Source organism: Rhincodon typus, chromosome 38 (genome assembly GCF_021869965.1).
Source record: "Rhincodon typus isolate 14 chromosome 38, sRhiTyp1.1, whole genome shotgun sequence".
Lineage (NCBI taxonomy): Eukaryota > Metazoa > Chordata > Chondrichthyes > Orectolobiformes > Rhincodontidae > Rhincodon > Rhincodon typus.
In genome coordinates, this window is record NC_063369.1 from 7,418,080 (window position 1) to 7,438,727 (window position 20,648).

At 45.3% G+C, this 20,648-nt stretch overlaps 1 protein-coding gene across 1 annotated transcript; it reads right to left on the reverse strand.

The window, feature by feature from the left end:
* Positions 1-115: 115 nt before the first annotated feature.
* Positions 116-19,381, reverse strand: best2 (bestrophin 2). The gene is made up of 9 exons (XM_048617935.1): positions 19,230-19,381; positions 17,415-17,509; positions 14,746-14,979; positions 12,938-13,092; positions 8,685-8,762; positions 6,987-7,139; positions 3,744-3,824; positions 2,616-2,806; positions 116-1,118 (listed from the first exon to the last, which is right to left on the reverse strand). Exons 1-9 carry the CDS (start codon positions 19,379-19,381, stop codon positions 116-118), a joined length of 2,142 nt encoding a protein of 713 aa, XP_048473892.1.
* Between the last annotated feature and the right edge of the window lie 1,267 nt (positions 19,382-20,648).

Here is a 20,648-nt window from a genome sequence, read left to right on the forward strand (position 1 = left end):
GAATTTGACTCCAGTTAGAGGAAGATTTTTAAAAAAAAAAGTAGTAGGTTTTTCTTCACAGTTTCTTCTTTTTTTAAACAAAAGTTCAGTCTAAATCTGGCCGTGCCTTCCTTCTTCACAGCTGAGATGTGGTTTTCGAAAGGAAGGACTCCCTGCCATTGACGCGCGGTGGCTCAGAGATGTGCAAGGGCACGCTCTCATCCTCCACACCGTCTGCCCGTAGAGACCGTTTGGTCATTCTGGGCCAATCGGACTTCTCTCCGGGTTCCTCCTCAGCAGGAGAAAGAGGGAGTAGAGGAGCCTCAGTCTTCACCCCCACCCCTGGATGCTGAAGACCGTACGGTCCCCGGTAGGCACCGGTCTCCATGAAGCTGGGCCCCACTGAAGGTGGAGTGTTGTTGTTGTTGTTGCAGGGTGGGAGAGCTGAGCCTGTGCCTTTTTCTGCCACTGGAATCTTTTCTGCTGCTGGCTGATTGTGATCGGGGGGCTTCTGCACAGGCTGAGTCACTAAAGGGCTCTGGACTTTGCAGTCGTGGTCTTCGTAGGACTCGAACTGTGGATCATATGAAAATATCAAATCCCCTCCGTGTGGAAATTTCTCTCTGGAGTTACTGACGGGGGAGATAGACAGCGGACCGTGACGTTCAGCTTCTGTGGAGGGGTCAGCAGCTTTAATGGGGGCATCTAGAAGCCCATTGTTCCTGCCGCTCAAGTCCCCAGTTCCGAAATCTTGGACGGCCGGAGGCAGAGCCTTCTCGCCGAGGTTCAAACTGCTCATCTCGGCCTCGGTCCCTTTCCTTTCCGGCTCGCTGTCGTTCTCCGAGAGGAACTGGATCTTGGTCAGGGACTTGTGGTCGTTGTAAGTGCCACAGGAGCACGCAGTGGTCTGGGTGTCCTGGCACAAGCAGCTGTACATGGAAGCATCCGAGGAGACGCTGTTCCCCCGCTTCAGCAACTGGAAGGGCCGGGCATTGCGGGCAATGTTGCTACGGAAACTGGGTGGCGAGGGGCCAGTGGGTAAGAGACGGCTGAAGAGTGGTACGTGGTGCCGATTGCCCTGTTCCAGATTCTCCTCGATCTCTTCTATCGGCTGAAAGTGCATGTCGTCTTTCGAAATCCTAAAAATTATTTTTTTCAAAAAAAAAGGAGAGTGCAGGTTCAGTGTCCAACTAAAAGAGATCAATGCCCTTTCTCCCTGCTCCCCCTCCCCCTCCCCCACACCCATAGCATGTTGAAATGCTTCAACTTCGATGAGTAGTCCTCTCGCACAGAACTGCCTCAACCTTCCCTCTACACCACTGCCCAAACCCAGGGCTTCTACCAGCTAGAAGGTCAAAGGCAGTAGCCACATGGGAAAACCGTTTCCCCTCCAAGCCGCATACTGTCCTGACTTGGAGCAATATTGCCGTTCCTTCACTGTCACTGTGTTAAAGTTCTGACCTCCCTTCCCTACACCACGAGGACTGCAGCGGTTCAAAATGGCAGCTCACCACCATCTTCTTGAGGGCAGCAATGCCCACATCCCGTGAACAGCTTGTTTTTCTCTAAATAACAGCGGATGGCTACAAAGCAAGATCCCACAGGCACTTTTTGATTGACAGGGTGTGATGGTGACTGCAGAACTCTGAGCGTCCCAATGCCTAACTGAGCAGAAACGTGAGCCCTTGGTTTGGGGACCTCGATAGCACAAGTACAACTTGCACTGAATCAATTCAGTACTTCCCCTCCCCCCCCCAACCCCCAGAACTTTTGAGAAAACAACTTGAAGGGAGCTTCCTAATGAACTGGAACATTAACAGTGTCAACTACTTAATACACTAGTCACACAGCAGTCTGCTGGAAGGTCATCATTTGTACAGATGACGAGGTGCTTTCACCTTTATCGAATTGAAGAGCATCAAGTCATAATACAAAATGATTTTTGCAAGTGTCCGAATTTTTAGAGCTCGGTTTTTACAAAAAGAAGAGACATTGTTGAGGAACATGCCCTTATTCATGACAGGGAGATGAATTCACTGATGTAGTTAAATCCAATCTAACCCTTTGTTTTTGGAAAAAGTTCACATTTACATAGTTCCTTTCAAAACACAGGCTGTCGACAAGCAGTACGGGCCAAATACAGAGTCAAAGCTCCCTTTATTTATCCCTGGTCATGTATCTTCAACAAGTCCATACTGTACCAGTGTGACCTCTTTCACCTCAATCGTAGAAAAGGGCATTAAATTTCAGCTCTCAGCCTCTGATATTAAAGCTGCCCCACTATGGGGACTAACCATAGATTTTAAAGACTGTTCTAACTTCAGAAGACAAGGCAGGGGTGTCATTTGACACAGGAAAAGGAAACACAAATGGGAAGGTGCATTCCCTAAACAACAACAAGCACACCTCATGGATGGTAAGCACTTTGGGAAAGACCGAGGTCACGAAAGGATCTATTTAAATACAAGGCCTTGCTGTGTGTTATCCATTTTGCACTGCTGTGTTTGCTTTCACAAATGGAGCAACAGCTGGATTTAAGAGAACACACTGAGGAACCTAGTTTGGCCGTCCTTCCACCACACCGCATTGCCCTGCCTAGTCGTGCATGCAATGTTGTAAAAGTGATAGCAACTCACGTCATGTCGAAGGTGGATCCCTGAAAGGACGGTTTCTGCAGCACAAACACGGTGGCAGCAGTGTATGGGGGGCGAGGGTTGGACTCGTTCCAATATCGATCCTTTTCCATTAGGGGCAAATCCTGATACATGTCATCGACCGCCATCATTGACACCTGAATGCAACAGTCACAACTACAGTCAATGCAACCCTGCAAAAAAGGGACAGCCAACTCAACAAGAGTAACTCAGTCAAGGAATGCTTAGGAGAGACTTTGGGAAGGAGGGGTGGGTTGGGATGGAGGGGGCAAGAGGCGATACAGTCAAAAGTGATTTTGCTTTTCACCCCCCCCCCCCCCCACCCCCGCCCCACCACCCCATTGCTGCCATCCCTCCAGGTTTCTTGCCTCGTCTTCTGACTGTGTGAACTCATGCTGATGTACTGCTCCATGGTAAACGTTCAGTACCTTACAAAAAGTGGTCAATCACAATGCAAGATAGGCTGTTTGATTTTTGTTCATGCGATGCGGGTGTAACTAGCTTGACTTGGCCAATGGCTAACCGTTCATCATCTATCAGGAATGAAAGAGGCAGTCACGTTATCGTGGGTCTGGAGGTAAGGATTTCCTTCTCGAGAAGGCAGTAGTGAACCAGATGGGTTTTCACATCACAGTCACCATTAGGCTACCTCTTTGTTTATATTAAATTTGATTTTCACCATCTGCTATGGTAGGATTTTAACCCAGGTGCCCAGCCTGGGATTCTGGATCGCAAGAGCAGTAACATTACCACCATGCCATCCATTCATCTTTTAGCAGGTTAATAGACCAGTTGACTGAGAGAATCCAAAACAGAATCTGTTGCCACATTAGCTCACAATCCAGACTTGGAACACTGTGTCTTGAACTTTCCGAGTCCAAACCTACAAGTCCGATTTGAACCTTCCTGTTCCATCTGAGCTGAGTTTGGCATAGATCATGAATCAACCATAGAAACTCTCAACAACATACAGGCTCTAACAGTAATAGAAAGTGCTCAGTACATATGTTCTGAAATCTTGTCGAGGCCCTTCACAAGTGAAGGCAGCTGAGGTACTATCCCCTCCGCCCCTGTGCCATCCAAAGATGCTCCATGTGCCGCAGTCATTACCTGAAAGTTCCGATCAATCAAACGATTTGTTTCAAAGTCATCGTCGTCTTCTCCAAAGGGATTTATTAGTTGTTCTGCTACCTGTAATCAGACACACCTATGTCAACCTTACAGAAGGCTCTTATCTTGGCATTCATTGAGCCAACCTCAAGAAGCACAATGGGACGTAATTGCAAAGCGTGCTGCAGTGTGCAATTTGTGTACTTTCACACAATGGGTTCCTGAGTGGGCAAATCTGGATGAAAGAGCCAGATTCCTAAATCCCAAGATACCAACGTCACAGTAAGCGGAAAGGGCCAGCCAGGTCCATTCTGGATTAACCATTAGGTGACACACAGACAATAGTCGGTAAGATGTGGGAAATCTCCAATGCCTTTTAAAGTTACTCTGTCGTTGACGATGATGATGATGATGATAATGATAATAATAATAATAATAATAATAATAATAATAATAGCTGGAGGGGTAGTACTTTTCTGAAGAAGGAACAGTGGATGATTTTGCTCTGTCTGATGTTAGTGAGAGATGAACCCCCTTCTACACGGAATTGAAGAGATTCAAGGCCACAACCGAGCAGTAATTGATTGTAAATTGTGGATTGTGCTGAAGGGTCGGCTCATTTTGGTGCCCAGTCTGTTGCTGTTGTAAAATTTCCTATCAAGGTGGCACTCAGTCATGACCCCGGTCGCAAATGACCGGGCTAAAGTAGCAAATGAAGAGAGTTGGCAATGGGGGAAACTTTTTAAAGATACTCTGATGGCCTCAGTGAAAGCTGACATCGGTGGCAAGGAGGAACATGCCATATGTAGCGCCTCATCAACAGGCAACAACACAGTTGGAAACTAACTGCTTCAACTCTGCTGCAGGGAAGCACAGAACGCAGAAGGGGAGAAAGCAGAAAGCAGAACCCTGGCTTGAGAACCACACTCCCTCAGGACAACACTCGTCCTCTCTGCCCAAAGCCCAGGGGGCACACTACTTGTGAAGCTAAGCAGGCATCATCCTTGTTTCAAGGGATTGGTGCAGATAGCAGGAAAGAGAGACTGAGTGCCTCAGTTTTGAGGCATTGAGAGAAAATGTTTTAAGGGCTAAGGGGACAGTGTGATGAGTGACAAGGTGAAGAGGTATGTAAAAGCAGGCCATTCAGCCCCTTGAGTGAGCCTGCTGCACCATTCTAGATCATGGCTGATCTTTTACCTCAACGCCATTTTCCCTGCTCTATCTCCAAACCCCGTGTTGCCTTTAATATGCAGAAATCTATCAATCTGTGGCTTGACTGAGCCTCCACTCTGGGGCAAAGAATTACAAAGATACACCACCCTCTGAGTGAAGGAATATCTCCACATCTTCACCACGAACAGTCCACCCCTTACTCTGAGAGAGTGCCCCATTCAGGGCAATACCCTTTCTGCATCTACTCTATCAAACCCCCTAAGAATCCTACATTTTCAAAACGGTCTCCTCTAAATTGCATTGCATACAGGCCCAACCAACTCAATCTCTCTTCATTAAAAATAAAATCCCTCTATACCCAGGATTAACCTAGTGAACCTTCTTTGGACAGCCTCCAATGCCAATTTATTTTTCTTCAGATAGGAGGGCCAAAACTCTTCACCAACACTGTTCAGGTGTGGTCTGATTAGTGTCTTGTATAGTTTTAGCAAGACTTCCCTATCTTTATAAGAACATAAGGACTAGGAGCAGGAATAGGCCATTCAGCCCCTCGAGCCTGCTCTGCTATTCAATACCATCAAGGCTAATCTCACCTCAGCCTCAACTCCATTTTCCTACCCATTCATACCCATTACTAATTAAAAACCTGTCCAACTCCCCCTTAAATTTATTCAGTGTTCCAGCATCCATCGCACTCTAGAGGAGTGAACTCCAGAGATTCTATTGAGTGAGCTATGACAATATAGGACAATGTGAATATTTCAGTCTTAGACACTAAGTGTGCAGGGAGAGATCTGGAACATGAACATTGTTAGGACAGGATATATTTTAATCAACGCTTTTCATTTTGCACTCATACTGGTAGAGATGTTGCCACGGAGAAAGCACCAATTAATGATGATCCACTGTCTGCAGTGTGGCACATTTAGAGTCATACAGCATGGAAACAGACCCTTCGGTCCAACTCATCCATGCCGACCAAGTTTCCTAATCTAAACTAGTCCCACTTGCCTGTAGTCAGCCCATATCCCTCTAAACCTTTCCTTTTCATGTACCTGTCCAAATGTCTTTTAGATGTTGTAACTGTACCTGCATCTACCACTTGTGCTGGCAGTTCATTCCACATACGATCCACCCTCTATGTGAAAACATTTCCCCTCAGGTCCCTTTTAAATCTTTCCTCTCTCACTTTAAAAACATACTCCTTAGTTTTGAACTCCCCTACTCTAGGGAAAAGACCTTTGCCATTCACCTATGCCCCTCATGATTTTATAAACCTTTGTAACATCACCCCTCAGTCTCTTACACGCCATGAAAAAAGTCCCAGCTTATCCAACCTTTCCTTGTAACTCAAAATCTCCAGTCCCGGCAGCATCCTGGTAAATCTTTTCTGAACAGTCTCCAAATTAATAATATATTTCCTGTAGCAAGGCGACCAGTACTGGACACAGTACTCCAAAAGTGACCTCACCAACGTCCTGTACGACATCAACATGATGTCCCACCTCCTATACTCAGTGGTCTGAGCAATGAAGGCAAGCGTGCTAAATATCTTCTTAACCACTTGTCTACCTGTGACGGAACTTTCAAAAGAATTATCTACCTGAACCCCTCTATATATTACTGCACAGGATCCTGATCTTTGCAGACAGAAAAGGACGTGTATAGACATTGAACCCATTTCAACTCAACAAAATAGGTGACAGATAGTCACTGATTCACTGCTTATGCCTTCACCAATCAATGTCAACCTGCCTAGTTTAAAACTGAAATAAAGGCTGATAGTCATCTGTCAATCATTTATACTTTCTCAAAGGCACTGTCTCTACCAGTCAGAGTCCACTTGCCAACCAATCAAGACTCTCCTCTAAAACAGTGTAAGTGTTGGTTTTCCTCTTGAATTGGTATTCTTGCAAAGTGTCCTGATGTGTGCAAGATGAAAATCTTCAACAATTTTGCCTGTTTTCAGTGATGCCCAAGATTTCCTGCTCCTCTGAGAGTTGGATTCTGATTCAGTAAAAGATACTGACAATCACAGCCCCTGCACCTCCATCCTGTTGCTGATCTTACCTTCAGCCAGCCAGCGTAGAAGAAAAACTGAAGCAGGGTGAATACAGGAACGTACAAATCAATGTCGTGACCTGCGTAACCCTGGGCAGGGTCAAGAAACTGTCGTCCAATCAGGCAGGTCATGAAGAAACTGTACACTGCGATTGTAACAACCTGTAGAGAGAGAGAGAGAGACAGAAGAGAAGGGGGAGAGCATGTGATTAGCGTTTGCATGGAAAGAGTCTGGAATATTTCTACCTCAGTGTTCTGTCCTGAGGAGACCATCTGAGGGGTTGCTAAACCAGGTGCCAGAACACCGTCAATGCTGCTCCAAAACTGCCTCATTGTCTGGGCCATCTCTTCCTCCAAAAGGGAGCAACATGCCTTCCATGCTCAACACCTCACAGCTGAGCAGACACCTCAGTGTCTGGCAAGTAGTCAAATCAACAGATGTAAAAACCCTATCTCACCACTAGAGGTCACATTGTAGATATCTTTAATCAATCTGCTCAGCCATGCCTCTGGAATGGGTGAGATTTGAACCTGGTCCTTTGGCCCAGAGGTAGGGACACTACCACTGCACCACAAGAATCCTCCAGGTCCTGGTCTAATCTTGTCTCTTACGAATGTTGAGACTTTGCAGTTTCACACACTGCCAGCATTCCCTCACTGCAGGAACATATCTCCAGGCTAGTAACTCAAAGGTCCAGGTTGATGTTCTGGGGTTAGTTTAGCTCAGTCAGCTGGCTGCCTGGTTTATGTTGCAGAATGATGCCAACAGTGTATGTTCAATTCCCACACTGGCTGAGATCACCATGAAGGACTCTCCTTCTCAGTCTCTTCCCTCACTTGAGGCATAGTGACCCTTAGGTTAAACCACCAGTAGTCATCTCTCTCTAATGAGAGAGCAGCCCTGTGGTCTGGTTGGACTATGGTGACTTTACCTTTGGTCTAGGGACAATATCACTACAACACATTCAAACCTAAACCTGGAGATAGCGAGAACTGCAGATGCTGGAGTCAGAGACAACACAGTATGGGGCTGGAGGAACTCAGCAGGCCAGGCAGCATCAGAGGAGCAGGAAAGTTGATGTTTCGGGTTGGGACCCTTCTTCAGAAATGGGGAGGGGGAAGGAAGCTGGGAAATAAATAGAGAGAGGAGGGGTGGGGCTGGGGAATGTAGGTGGGATGGTGATAGGTGAGTGCAGGTGGGCAGTGGTGGGGATTGGTCAGTGAGGTGGGAGGAGCAGATAGGTGGGAGAAAAGATGGACAGATTGTGTCAGGTCAAGGAGGTGGGGATGAGAGGGAGGGTTGGACATGGGATGAGGCCAGGGGTGGAGAGATTTTAATACTGGTGAATTCCATGTCCTGATCTGTTATCATGCACTTTCAACATAAGCCAATAGATGAGGATTAGGAGCTATCATCAGTTTATGAGCCATGAGTAGACTCCTTCAGAGGAAGGGTCACTTGACCTGAAATGTTTACTCTGATTTCTCTCCACAGATGCTGCCAGACCTGCTGAGCTTTTCTGGCAATTTCTGTTTTTATAGCAGATTCCCGCATCTCTGCTGCTACCCTGGCTAATGTCAATGAACCCAGCAGTGGTAAAAGCTGTCAAAATGCTGGACACTCCTCTATAAGGAGCTTCAGCCATTTGTTGCAAAGGAGAAGCTCCTCACCAAGTGTGCAATGGTCAATAGCATTTAACCCATTACCTGTGTGTACACCAGTGGGATACTGATCCAGTCATAGTGAAAGAGAAGGCTGCACTTGGCTCTAAAAGTATTCAGTTCCTGAATGACAAAAAGAAGTAGATAAGTAGGGAACTGAAAGTACAATATTAAAAATCAAGCTCTAATAATTTTTCTCTAAGTATGACAAGGGTGTAACTCAGTAAGGAGGACACAATAAATGAAATTAAAGGTACACAGAAGTAAGTACAGCATCAATACCACACCCCACCCCCACCCGCCCCACCCCTCAGGGAACAGAATTGGCATGAAAACAACAATGAGTATTTCAGCAATTTAAAACAAAACCTGATTGCAGTCTTTACTTTTATGTTTCACAGTATTCTTCACTGAATGGTAGATTTCCTGTGGCATTGCTCGTTGACTGCTCGGAGCACAGTGAACGTTTAGGTGCGGTCAATCTGGCCTGCTCCTAAAGTCCTTCGGGGGAGTGGATGCTGCTTTGCAACCAACGACAATTTAAATTTACATCGCACCTTTAATATAGCAAAGGTTCCAAGTGCTTCAAAACAAATAATTACCAGACAAAAATCTGACACTGAGCCACAGATTGACCAGAATGGTGTTGAGGGATGATGTAAAGAAGAGTGATTAAAAAGTAGGTAAGGTTGTGGTACCTAAAATTTAGAAGGTTAAGGGTTGATTTGCCCAAAGTTTCTAAGGCATTAAAGGGAGCATTGATAGACGTTGGTTTTGCTGGTTAGGTGATTTGGCGTCTAATCACATCGTTTGATGCCACATTATGAATTTGGGATCTTTACAGATTGCTCAAACAGAAGACAAAATCAAGGACAGTCTTCAGCCATGCACATCAAAGTAATGCTATTTGTTATGCATTAAAACCAATTACTGGTATACAGGGTGGTCCCCAATTAATAAATGTCCAACTTACAAGCGCTTGGTTGGTTCCAGCACAACCTCCCAGCTCTTATAGTCAATACGAAAGACAAGTATTTTCCCCTATGCTTTCTCAATCATCTTATATCTATCTTCTGTGGGCATTCACTCCGAGCTCCCTCTGTTACTGTACACTGCTCAGTATTCTCCCAGTTCATTGCATATTTCCTTTGCTTGTTGGCCTTCCCCAAAAATGTATTACCTCACACTTTGAAAACCATCCTCTGAGCTCTGCACTTTTTATAGACAGCAGAGGATTCACTTTGTGGGAAGTAACTGGTACTTTTGGAATGTCTGGTTCAGTGAAACTCTGCAATTAAAGACACATAAACAATTCCTCCCCTCCCCTCTCCAGACACCATTCTCTCTTGGGCTGCTGGGGTCTCACACGGGGCCGTTCTCTCACTTGACCACAGAAGTCTCACCATCCGGCTTAGTCCCTTCTTCATCCCTCTCCCACATTACATAGTCTTCCAGCATCATAGAATGGTTGTAACGTTAAAGGTGGCCATTCAGCTCAGCATGTTTGTGACAGCTCTTTATGAGAGTTATTCCCAGTCCTCCACCTTTCCTCCTACACCACGAACATAGGAGGACTCCAAGCAGGAGCAGGCCATTCAGTCCCTCTGGTCTGCCCTGGCAGTCAGTACGATTATGCCTGATCTGATTGTGGCTTCAACTCCACATTCCCCACCTACAGCTCTGAACATGGAACATAGAACAGTACAGGCCCTCCGGCCCACCATGTTGTGCCGACCTATTATCCTACTAAGATCAAACTACCCTGCATACCCTACATTTTACTATCCTCCATGTGCCTATCCAACAGTCACTTAGAGGTCTCTAAAGTTTCTGACTCCACTACCACTGCCGGCAGCACATTCCACCTGCCCACCACTCTCTGTGTGTAAAGAACCTAACTCTGACATCTCCCCTATACCTTCCTCCAATCACCTTAAAATTATGCCCCCTCGTAATAGTCATTTCCGCCCTGGGAAAAAGTCTCTGACTATCCAATGGCAACCATCTGCTATCCATCTGGTAACCAATGACCCATTGGTCAACTTTTAACTGCCCCCTGGGCAATTAGGAAAGGGCAATAAATGCTGCATAGCCAGTGACGCCCACATCCCGTGATTAACTTGAAAAATACCTGGCTGATTAATGTAGAATCTATTTACCTTTTCTTGAAAGTATTCAATGACTCTGCTTCTACCATTCTCTAAGGAAGAGAATTTCAAAAACTTTCAACCCTCAGAGGGAAAAAAAATCTTCCTTATCTCCATCTTAAATGGGGAACTCCTGATTTTTTAAACTGTGTCCCCTCAACCTGGTCTGTCCCACAAGCGGAAACCATCATTTTGGCACCTCCCCCACCAAGTCCTCTCAGGATCTGATATGTCTCATTAAGATAGAAACCCCAACAATGTGGAAGCAAGCCATTTGGCCCATCAAGTCTACATTGAAGAGCATCCCACCCAGTCCTACCCTCCCCTGTAACCCCACATTTCCCAAGGCTAATCCACCCAGCCTGCATATCCCTGGACATGAGAGGGCAATTTAACACAGCCAATCCACCCTAACCTGCACATCTTTGGGCTGTGGGAAAAACCAGAACACCCAGAAGAAACCCATGCAGACACAGAGAGAATGTGCAAACTCCACACAGACAATCACCTGAGACTGGAATTGAACCTGGGTCCCGAGCACTGTGAGGCAACTCTGCTAATCACCAGGCCACCATGTGACCCCAATGATCACCTCTCATTCTTCTAAAAACTAATGAAAGAGGCTCAGCCTATTCAACCTTCTCCGAGCTCCTGCTAACACATTTACATCCTTTCTTAAAGAAGGAGACCAAAACTGTACACAGTATTCGAGATGTGGCTTTGTTAAGGTCCTGTACAGCTGGAAGGAAAATGTCCTTTATTGTGTATTCCACTCCCCTTGCAATAAGTGACGACATTCCATTTTGTGTAACTCTGCAAATTGAAAGTCAGGATCAGGATCTGTCTTGATCTTTTCACTACAGCAACGTCTGACTGTAGTGGTCTAGCACATAAAGTGCGATTAAACCCAGACCCCTATCAATTAGTGATCCAAAGTTTGAGCTGTTATACTCCAGAAAGCCAAGTGGTGAAGGATAGAACTAGAGCCAATCTTCATGCACTTTAAAAAAAATGTATTAGTCAGTACATTGAGAATAGGAGTTGGGACGTTGTGTTGCAGCTATACGGGACATTGGTTAGGCCACTTTTGGAATACTGTGTTCAGTTCTGCTGTCCCTGCTATAGGAAGGATGTTGTGAAACTTGAAAGGGTTCAGAAAAGATTTACAAGGATGTTGCCGGGTTTGGATAGTTTAAGCTATAGGGAGAGGCTGAATAGGCTGGGGCTATTTTCCCTGGAGCATCAGACGTTGAGGGGTGTCCTTATAGAGATTTATAAAATCATGAGGGGAATAGATAGGGTGAATAGGCAAGGTCTTTTTCCCAGGGTAAGGGAGTCCAAAACTAAAGGGCATAAGTTTAAGGTGAGAGCAGGGAAAGATTTAAAATGGACCCAAGGGGCAACTTTTTCATGCAGAGGGTGATGCGTGTATGGAATGAGCTGCCAGAGGAAGTGGTGGAGGTTTGTACAATTACAACATTTAAAAGGCATCTGGATGGGTACGTGAATAGGACAGTTTTAGATGGATATGGCTAAATGCTGGCAAATGGGACGAGATTAATTCAGAATATCTGGTCAGCATGGACAAGTTGGACCAAAGCGTCTGTTTCCATGCTGTACGACTCTATGACTCTATTTACAGACATACACATCACAAACATGCTTCAAAAGCACTGCTTTGAGTTATTTGGGCTCATGGAAGACACTATATGAATGCTAATCTTTGTGTGCACCAAGACATCACTAAGGCCACATGTTGCATCCAGGAATCAGGTCTCAGTGATGAAAAGCCTTTATCATTTCTCCATATAATGGGGAGACAATGTAAATTTGTATATTCTAGCTGATGGACAGGTAAAAGATATCGGATGAGTGATCCAAAATGACAGGGGCTTGGAATAGCTCTGACATATGACACTCAGTGGCGCTGTTCGAAATGATCATTCAAAAATCTCTGTGCAAGAACAATGCTCCCTCAGAGTGAGACTGAACAATATCGGCATGGACACAGCACAGAAGGAGGCTATTTGGCCCATCGCTAGATGTCAAAACTATCAAAGAGGAGATGGGAACTGGGAGGAAACGATTTGAATCACGTGGGCCTCCATCTTCCAACATGGTCTAGATTCAATGACATTGAAAACTCAATACCTCCATTAACAGCTTGAGGGCGTTGTCATCTCTGATTCGGCCTTCCTTACGTCCCTTTGCGGCCAGGTTTGTAAACCAGACACACGGAATCCAATACTTGTTATAGGGAGAGTGAAGACTTTCATACTTCTTTCGCTCATCTCTGGTCATAAACCCTGCAAAGGAAACAGGTTACATTCAACGATCCGAGTGCTAATAGCTGAAATACTTCGGTCAAGAACTGGGAGGCGTAGCCTCAAAATAAGGGGAGAGCGGGTTTAGGACTGAGTTGAGGAGGAACTTCTTTACCCAAAGGGTTGTGAATCTGTGGAATTCCCTCCGAATGAAGCAGTTGAGGCTACCTCGTTGAATGTTTTTAGGGCAATGATGGATAGATTTTTGAACAGTAAGGCAATTAAGGGTTATGGTGAGTGGGCGGGTAAGTGGAGCTGAGTCCATGAAAAGATCAGCCATGATCTTATTGAATGGCGGAGCAGACTTGAGGGGCCAGATGGCCCATTCCTGCTCCTATTTCTTATGCTCTTAGGTTCAAATGTCATCTTCTTGTCATTATTCTTAGCCTTAATCCATTGCCTTGACCATCATTTCCAGTTGGCAATGAAATATTTCAGTTTGGTAGTGGGCATGGAATACTGTTGCCATGACAACCATAAACCACATTTCTCGAGCACCTTTGACATTATAAAATGACATAAGGTGCCTCACAAGAGCATTATAAATCAAAATGTGACCACATAGTTTGATACTAGAGTCATAGGGGTCTTCTGTGGCAGTCAAAACAAGCACCTCAATATTCTAATCCCATTTTCAAGGATTTGGCCCATAGCCTTGTATGCTTTCGCATTGCAAGTTCACATCAAAATATTTCTTAAATGTTATGAGGGTTTCTGCCTCTATTGGGTCAGATGAGCAAAAGCATGGGTCAAAGAAGTGGGTTTTGAGGGTTATTTTAAAAGGGATAAACGGAGGCAGAGAGACACACAGGGAGGCAATTTCCGATCTCTGACCCGAGGCGACTGAGGACCAGGTCAGCAACAGCGGAACGACCAACACCAGAGAAGCACCAGAGGCCATAATGAGAGGAGCGCCAATGTCTTGGCAGGCTGGTGGAAATGACAGAGGCCCTCCAGTCCTCACACCCACATGTACCCGAGATGTCATCCATGCCAGTGCATGTCACCCTACACTGTGTACCTGCTCCCATTGGCCCCTCATACTCTCCATGCCTCTCTCTACCACCTTTAATAGCCCCTGTACCAACTCAGTGCTAACTCATGCCCCCACTCACCAATCTTTGCCCCTAAACCCACCATGCCAACTTACCCAGCATCCACCATGGGCAGAACTCAGGACCCATGTTGCGATGTGATAAAATAAAAGCCCATTAAACCAGGTTCCTAATGTTTATTGCAGACCTCACTTGATTGAGAAGAAAGCTCGCCTAGCCCACATCCTATATTCAATGTTTTCTAAAAAAAGTGGCATTCAATATCACAACAAGACAGTGTGTAAGATCAAAAGCAGAAATTGCTGGAGAAACACCAGGTCCTGAGCAGTATCTGTGGAAAGTGAAAGCAGAGTCAACATTTCAGTGACCCTTCTTTGGAACACTTCTCCAATGTGTAAAATGTTATCTTTTCTCCCTGGTTCTTTAGCCAATTGTCCATCAAACACAGCGGGTTTCTGTCTCTCCCGCCCTCCCTCCTTCCCTTCCTAAAATAACGGCAGCAACATTTCGCAATTGGCCGTTGCAGAGGTACAGCTCCAAGCTTCTGAGCGGTCTGCGATGCCTCCTGCAGTCGCCTTACCGGCCTCGACGACATGATCCATGGTGGGGAAGCGTTTGATGACGGCAGTGCTGACGGAGCGGAGGATGAGGAGGGCAGAGAGGCTGGCGTATCTCATCATTGTCCGACGAAGCATGCGACCCCGCTCGTCCGCCCCATGCACGTTCCCCGAGATGACGCACATGAGCCGGTCGGGGAGCGGGATACTGGTGTACTGGTTCCACCAGCGGTTTACAACAAGGGTGACATAAAAACCTGAGGGGGAGGGGGAAAGAAGACAGGGGAAAAAAATCCATGAATCAATGTGGTCCAAGTGACAAGAAACAACTGGCGGTGCCTCAGGACTGAAGGGTCAGTAGAGACACAATGGGCTGAATAGCCTCTGCTTCCATTATTCTAAGCAGCTACAACAATCAGAGCAAATTATTCAGCTTGACAGTGGTAAATAAGATGGTAAATGATCACTGCACCTCACTTAAGTTATTGCTGCCCATCGTTCCTCAATTTCTGTTGGCTCTCTGACATGTGTGGAAGTTCATTCTGTCTTTTCTCTCTAGTCTTTCTTGGGGATGTGGGCAAAGCTGGCCCAAACAGCATTTCTTGCCCATCCCTAATTGCCCTTGAACTGAGAGGGTTGCTAGGTCATTTCAGACATTACAATATCTGGAGTCATATACGGATTTATACTCCAGATAATTAATCTGCCGTGCTAGGATCTGAACCCATGTCCTCGTAACATTAACCTGGGTTTTTCCGACTACCCATCCAGCAACATTCCCGCTACATCACCAATATCCCTTTACACAGTCTGATACAACAGCTACCTTGAACATAGAGTCCCACAAACCACGATGCAATGAATAATCCATTTATTCTGTTGTTGCAGATGTGCTACTTGTGGTGCCAATGTGGGCAAGGACACCAGGGTGGGGGAGCAGGGAATAATTGAGGAGTGGCCTTGAACCACTGGAGGTTTCTTTTCCAGCAAAATAATATCTCAGCTGTTGATGCCTCCAAATATTTGCAGGGTGGGCATTGGAGTTAGAAGGGGGCAAGAAACAAAGAACTTAACTGTGCATCTGAGCTGCTGTCTGTGCCCTAATATGGCATGGCAAATGGGACCACCCTCAGGAATTAGACCTTTGCTCGAAATATACCTTGTCAAAATGATCTTCATTGCTTTAGGGTAAATGCACCATCTGTTCCTGTCACCCACGTTTGGTCTGCTACACTCCAACATCTGAGAGTACGGATGCCAACATTTGTTTGTACTCCATTGATTTCATGGGATAACATGATCCTCTGATTGTGACCCTCATCCCCAGCCGCCCCCTGCCAGATTAATTCCTCTGTTGGCTTCTCCATCAACGTGAAGGAGAGGAATTCTCTCTGATAGACCATAGACCGATGGGGTTCACAAAGAGGGTTCTACCTTCATCATTTTGATTTAATTTGATTTGATTTATTATTGTCACATGTACCTAGGTACAGTGACAAGTTTTGTTTTGTGTGCAGTACAGGCAAATATACCATACAAAGTGCATTAGGGCAACAGAACAGAGCAAAGAATATAATGTTACAACTGCAGAGAAGGTGCACAAACAGTGAGATCAACTTAAATTTAAAATTTGAGAGGTCCATTCAGAAGTCTAATAACAGCAGGGTATAAGCCCATTTTCACCCATAGCTAACTTCTTCTTCCTGTCCACTTGCTCTGAAAACAATGGCAACACTGCCCTGGATAGAGTCAACATGGAGAAGATGCTTCCATCAGTAGGAGAGACTAGGGCCTGAGGGCACAGCCTCAGAGTGAAGGCACCTTTAGAAACTGAGGTGGGGAGGAATTTCTTCGGTCAGAAGGTGGTGAATCTGTGGAGCTCATTGCCACAGAGGGCTGTGGAGGCCAAGTTATTGAGCATCTTTAAGACAGATAAGTTTTTTTGTCTACTGAAGAGATCAAGGATCACAGGGAGAAAGCAGGAGAATGGGACTGAGAAACATATCAGCCACGCTCGAATGGTGGAGCAGTCATAATGGGCTAAATGGCCTAATTCTGCTCTTATATCGTATGGTCTTATACCAGCTTCCATGGGACAGGTCAGAGACCAGTCTCCCGTCTGATCTCAGCAGCACACTGGGTAACCCCTATGAGTGGTTGGAAGGGGTGGGGAGAGGTCAAAGTCCACCCTAAATTCTTGGGAGAGGGAGGGGGCATTGTGTCTAACATGACTGCCGATGCCAGTCATACATCTGGAGGATTATTAATGTTTTGGAGAGGACAGTGTGTACATCCGCTCCTAGTGTCACTGCAGTAGTTGCCATTCACCACAATACTAGCCCGCCTTCCCCAGCAGCACACCAGCAGACCCATAAAGATAGTTGCTGTGGAGTTGCATTGATGCTGCCAAAGTTTACGAAGAGCAGGGGTGAAAACTCACAGAGGGTTTGTTCACAATAAGCCCTGAATGGTGAACCTCTGGCCAGAACATTTGGGAATTTGGAAACAAGCCTTTAATTAGCAGAGGCCACCTCTAACTTACTTCCCAATTATTCCCAATTACAGGACAGCAAGGCTAAAGGATTTAGACCAGGTGGCGAGAGCAGACAGACTGGTGCTTCCAGAGGTTCGGGAAAAAGTTGGGGGAACAGAATAAAGCAAACAGGAGAACACAAATTAAGAAATAACCTACCGAGTACAAAAGCCATAGGGATTAGGTTAGCATAGTGATTGCAGTACAGGGCCAGTTTCTCAAAATATCTCTTCTGCTCCTCAATCAGCACAAACCTTTTGCAGCAGTAAAAATGAAATGATAAATAAGAGAAAATCTTTAAATCGAATTAACTGTTTTTCCACTACCAGCCTCCAACCAAAGACAGTTATACAAGGAAACCATTCAACCCATCAGGGAGCAATCCAAAACTAATCACATTGCTCTGCGCACTCTGTCACATTGTTGTTCTGTAACTTCCTCCATTTCTAATGTTTATCCACCTGTTCCTCATTTGCCCCAAAAGAATTCCCTTTGGGTAACATTCCAATAATCCTGTTTTTTCTAAACTTGTTCAATTATAGAAAGCCAATTGACAAAGGGTAGCATTGGAGCCAGTCTCTACTCAGTCTTATATTTATTTACAGAATGGAAAATTTCAAGCACATGCCTCCAAACTCAATCACACCACAGTTACAGTAGGTGTCTCCTCATATGTGCTCAAGCTTACCAGCAGGGACAGGATGGGCTGAAGGGTTTTCCTCCATGCTTTAAGACTGTATGTGAAACCTCAATTAATGCCCTCTCACTTGTATATAATTAAATACGATTGATAACCAATGATAAAAGCAGTGCAGTTATGATGGGACGAATGACCTTTTTCTACATTGTAATAATTCTCTGATAAACAATCAACAAACTCACTTGCTCTGCTAAAGAGCCATCTAGACTCGAAATGGTAACTTGCCCTCTCTCCACAGATGCTGCCTGACCTGTTGTGATGTCCAGTATTTTTTGTTTTCAGTAACAATGTTACTCTGTATATTTTCAGTCAACAAGCCCCTAGTGACCATTCAGACATCTCCGCATACAAACTCTGAGAACAACCAGGACCGTTTTTCATGGTTAATCAAAGAGAGAAGGAAGCGCCCTCACTTCATCTCATATTTGAGGAGAGTTGGATGAAGTTCAGGGAGAAGTGCATTTATGAGAGTTCATAAGTGAAGCTGACAGTGCCCATAGTCAACAGAGCCAACCCTTCCAAGCTTAACTTATTCCGAACTTATCCCAGATTCAGCTGCTTAAGTTTAGACCCTTGAACCTGAAGTTGTTGGTCCTCAGTTTTTTTGGGCACATTGCTGCTTTATCTAGAGGTCAAAGTGATTTGGTACCAGATTCCAAATGCCTGTGTTTCTTAATTCGAACGTTCTTGTTAATCCACCGACTTCATAAGGCAACAATTAGGGGAAATGCACCAAGCAGGTTTTTCTAAGCCTCCAGACCCATTCCAATCAGGAAGGGAAGAGGAAAAGAAAATGAAGCATCTCAAAGCCCTCTCTCTTTCTTGCCTGCTCTGCTCCCTACATCCTCAAAAGCTAATGGATGTGGAGCCACCATCATTTCTGACAGCCCGCTGCATAATAAATGCCAACAGCCTTCCCCTCACTCATCCTCAGGTCAATGTATTCAGCTGCCTCCCAGTGCCACGCACAAACAATCATCCTTCATGTAATAGTTGAGCATCAGCAAGCTATTCGAACATGAGGGCCATCATATCTAAGCTCACATCTCCTAATGTTCCACTTCAAGCATCACCAGCAGGTCAACAATTTGCCTCTTCCTGAGCACCGGGTCTTCAGGGAGACTCAAACAGCCCGTGGCAGGATTTCTTCAAATTACCTGCAACCAAGCTCCTACCTTGATGCTCAGTACAAGCAGCACAGCTGTCAAAAACCATGATGGAATAGCAGATAACACAGAGCAGGTTTACTCAGCTCTTGAGGAGCAGTTACTAACCTGTAGGCAACGCTGAGCACTGCGTACATGAAGGAGAAGACGAGGAATTCTTTGTAGAGGAGTTTGTAGATGCTGCCTTTCCAGAGAACCAGCAGTTTGGAAAAACTGCAAAAGCGGACATTAGCCACCCGCGCTGTGTAGGTGATGGTCATCCCTTGAGTTACCAGAGACTGTGAGCAACAGAGAGAGAGAGACAGACAGACAGAGAGATGGAGGAAGCTTTCTGTGGGAGGTAGAGGAGAGAGAAGTTTAGACACTTAGGAATTCAACGTTACAAGACTAAAACATAAGCGCAAATTGTGTTGGAGCTCACACTGAGCAACAGAGAAAAATGGAAAGCACACAGTTAGATACGCTGCAACAACTCATAAAGGCTCCTTTGCAGCACCTTCCAAACCCATGACTGCTATCACCTGGACGACAAAGGCAGCAGATACATGGGAACACCACCCCCTGCAAGTTCCTCTCCAAGCCACTCATCATCCTGACTTGGAAATATATCGCCGTTCCTTCACTGTCATTGGGTTAAAATCCCAGAACTCTCTTTCTAACAGCACAATGGGTGCCCCTATATCAGACAGGGAAGTTGGGATACAGGTGAGCTGTAATCTAATTGAATAAAGGAACAGGTTTGAGAAGCTGAAAAGAATTGCCTCCCTAATGACAGTGTGGGTCTGTCTACAGCACGCAGCCTGCAGCAGTTCAAGAAGGCAGCTCACCACCACCTTAGCCAGGACAAATAGGGACGGGCAATAACTGCAACACGTGAACAAATAAATAATTCTTTTAAAAAAAGGAGAAAGGTGGAGAGCTCCAGCAAGAGGCTGACAAATCAATCATACCAGTGGCTGGAAATATTTCTGAGGGATCTAGAATCTGTGTCTCAAAAGCTGTTGACCTTCAGAAAGTCAGGAGATCCAACTGCGATTTAAACTTGTGACATCCCCCTGGGCAGCTTCTGTTCAACTGAAAAATCTAGGAAAGAGAAAAAGAGTTTTACTTTTAAAAGCCATGACAAGCAATTGAGAAATCATCCTTAATGTCCCACCTACCTTTACCACCATCATCTCAAAATAATACAATCTCACACACAGGAGTAGTCTTCCAGTATCTCAACAATATAGCTGCTCTTCTTTAGGATGGAAGGAGAGAAGAGATTGTAAATTTTGGGAGGAGGAGTGAGAAAAGGCAATACAAAATTATCAAATACATTCTAAGTGGTGCAGGAGCAGACAGACCAGGGGTATATCCTAGGCTTTATTGGCAGAGTCAGACAGTACAAAAGCAAGGGAGTTATGATAAACCTGTACAAAACACTGGTCCAGCTTCAGGATAGACAAAGGGGAACCACAACATATAATGTATTTGGATTTCCAAAAGGTGTTTGAAAAGGTACCGCATAGAATAGAATCATAGAAT

Excerpts from the sequence above, each read along its gene's own strand:
- best2 (XM_048617935.1), bottom strand. The coding sequence starts at position 19,381 with ATGACCATCACCTACACAGCGCGGGTGGCTAATGTCCGCTTTTGCAGT. Across the intron at positions 13,093-14,745 it reads GGATCATGTCGTCGAGGCCG|GGTTTATGACCAGAGATGAG; the intron begins GTAAGGCGACTG and ends TTTCCTTTGCAG. Across the intron at positions 8,763-12,937 it reads CCCTCAAGCTGTTAATGGAG|GAACTGAATACTTTTAGAGC; the intron begins GTATTGAGTTTT and ends TTTGTCATTCAG.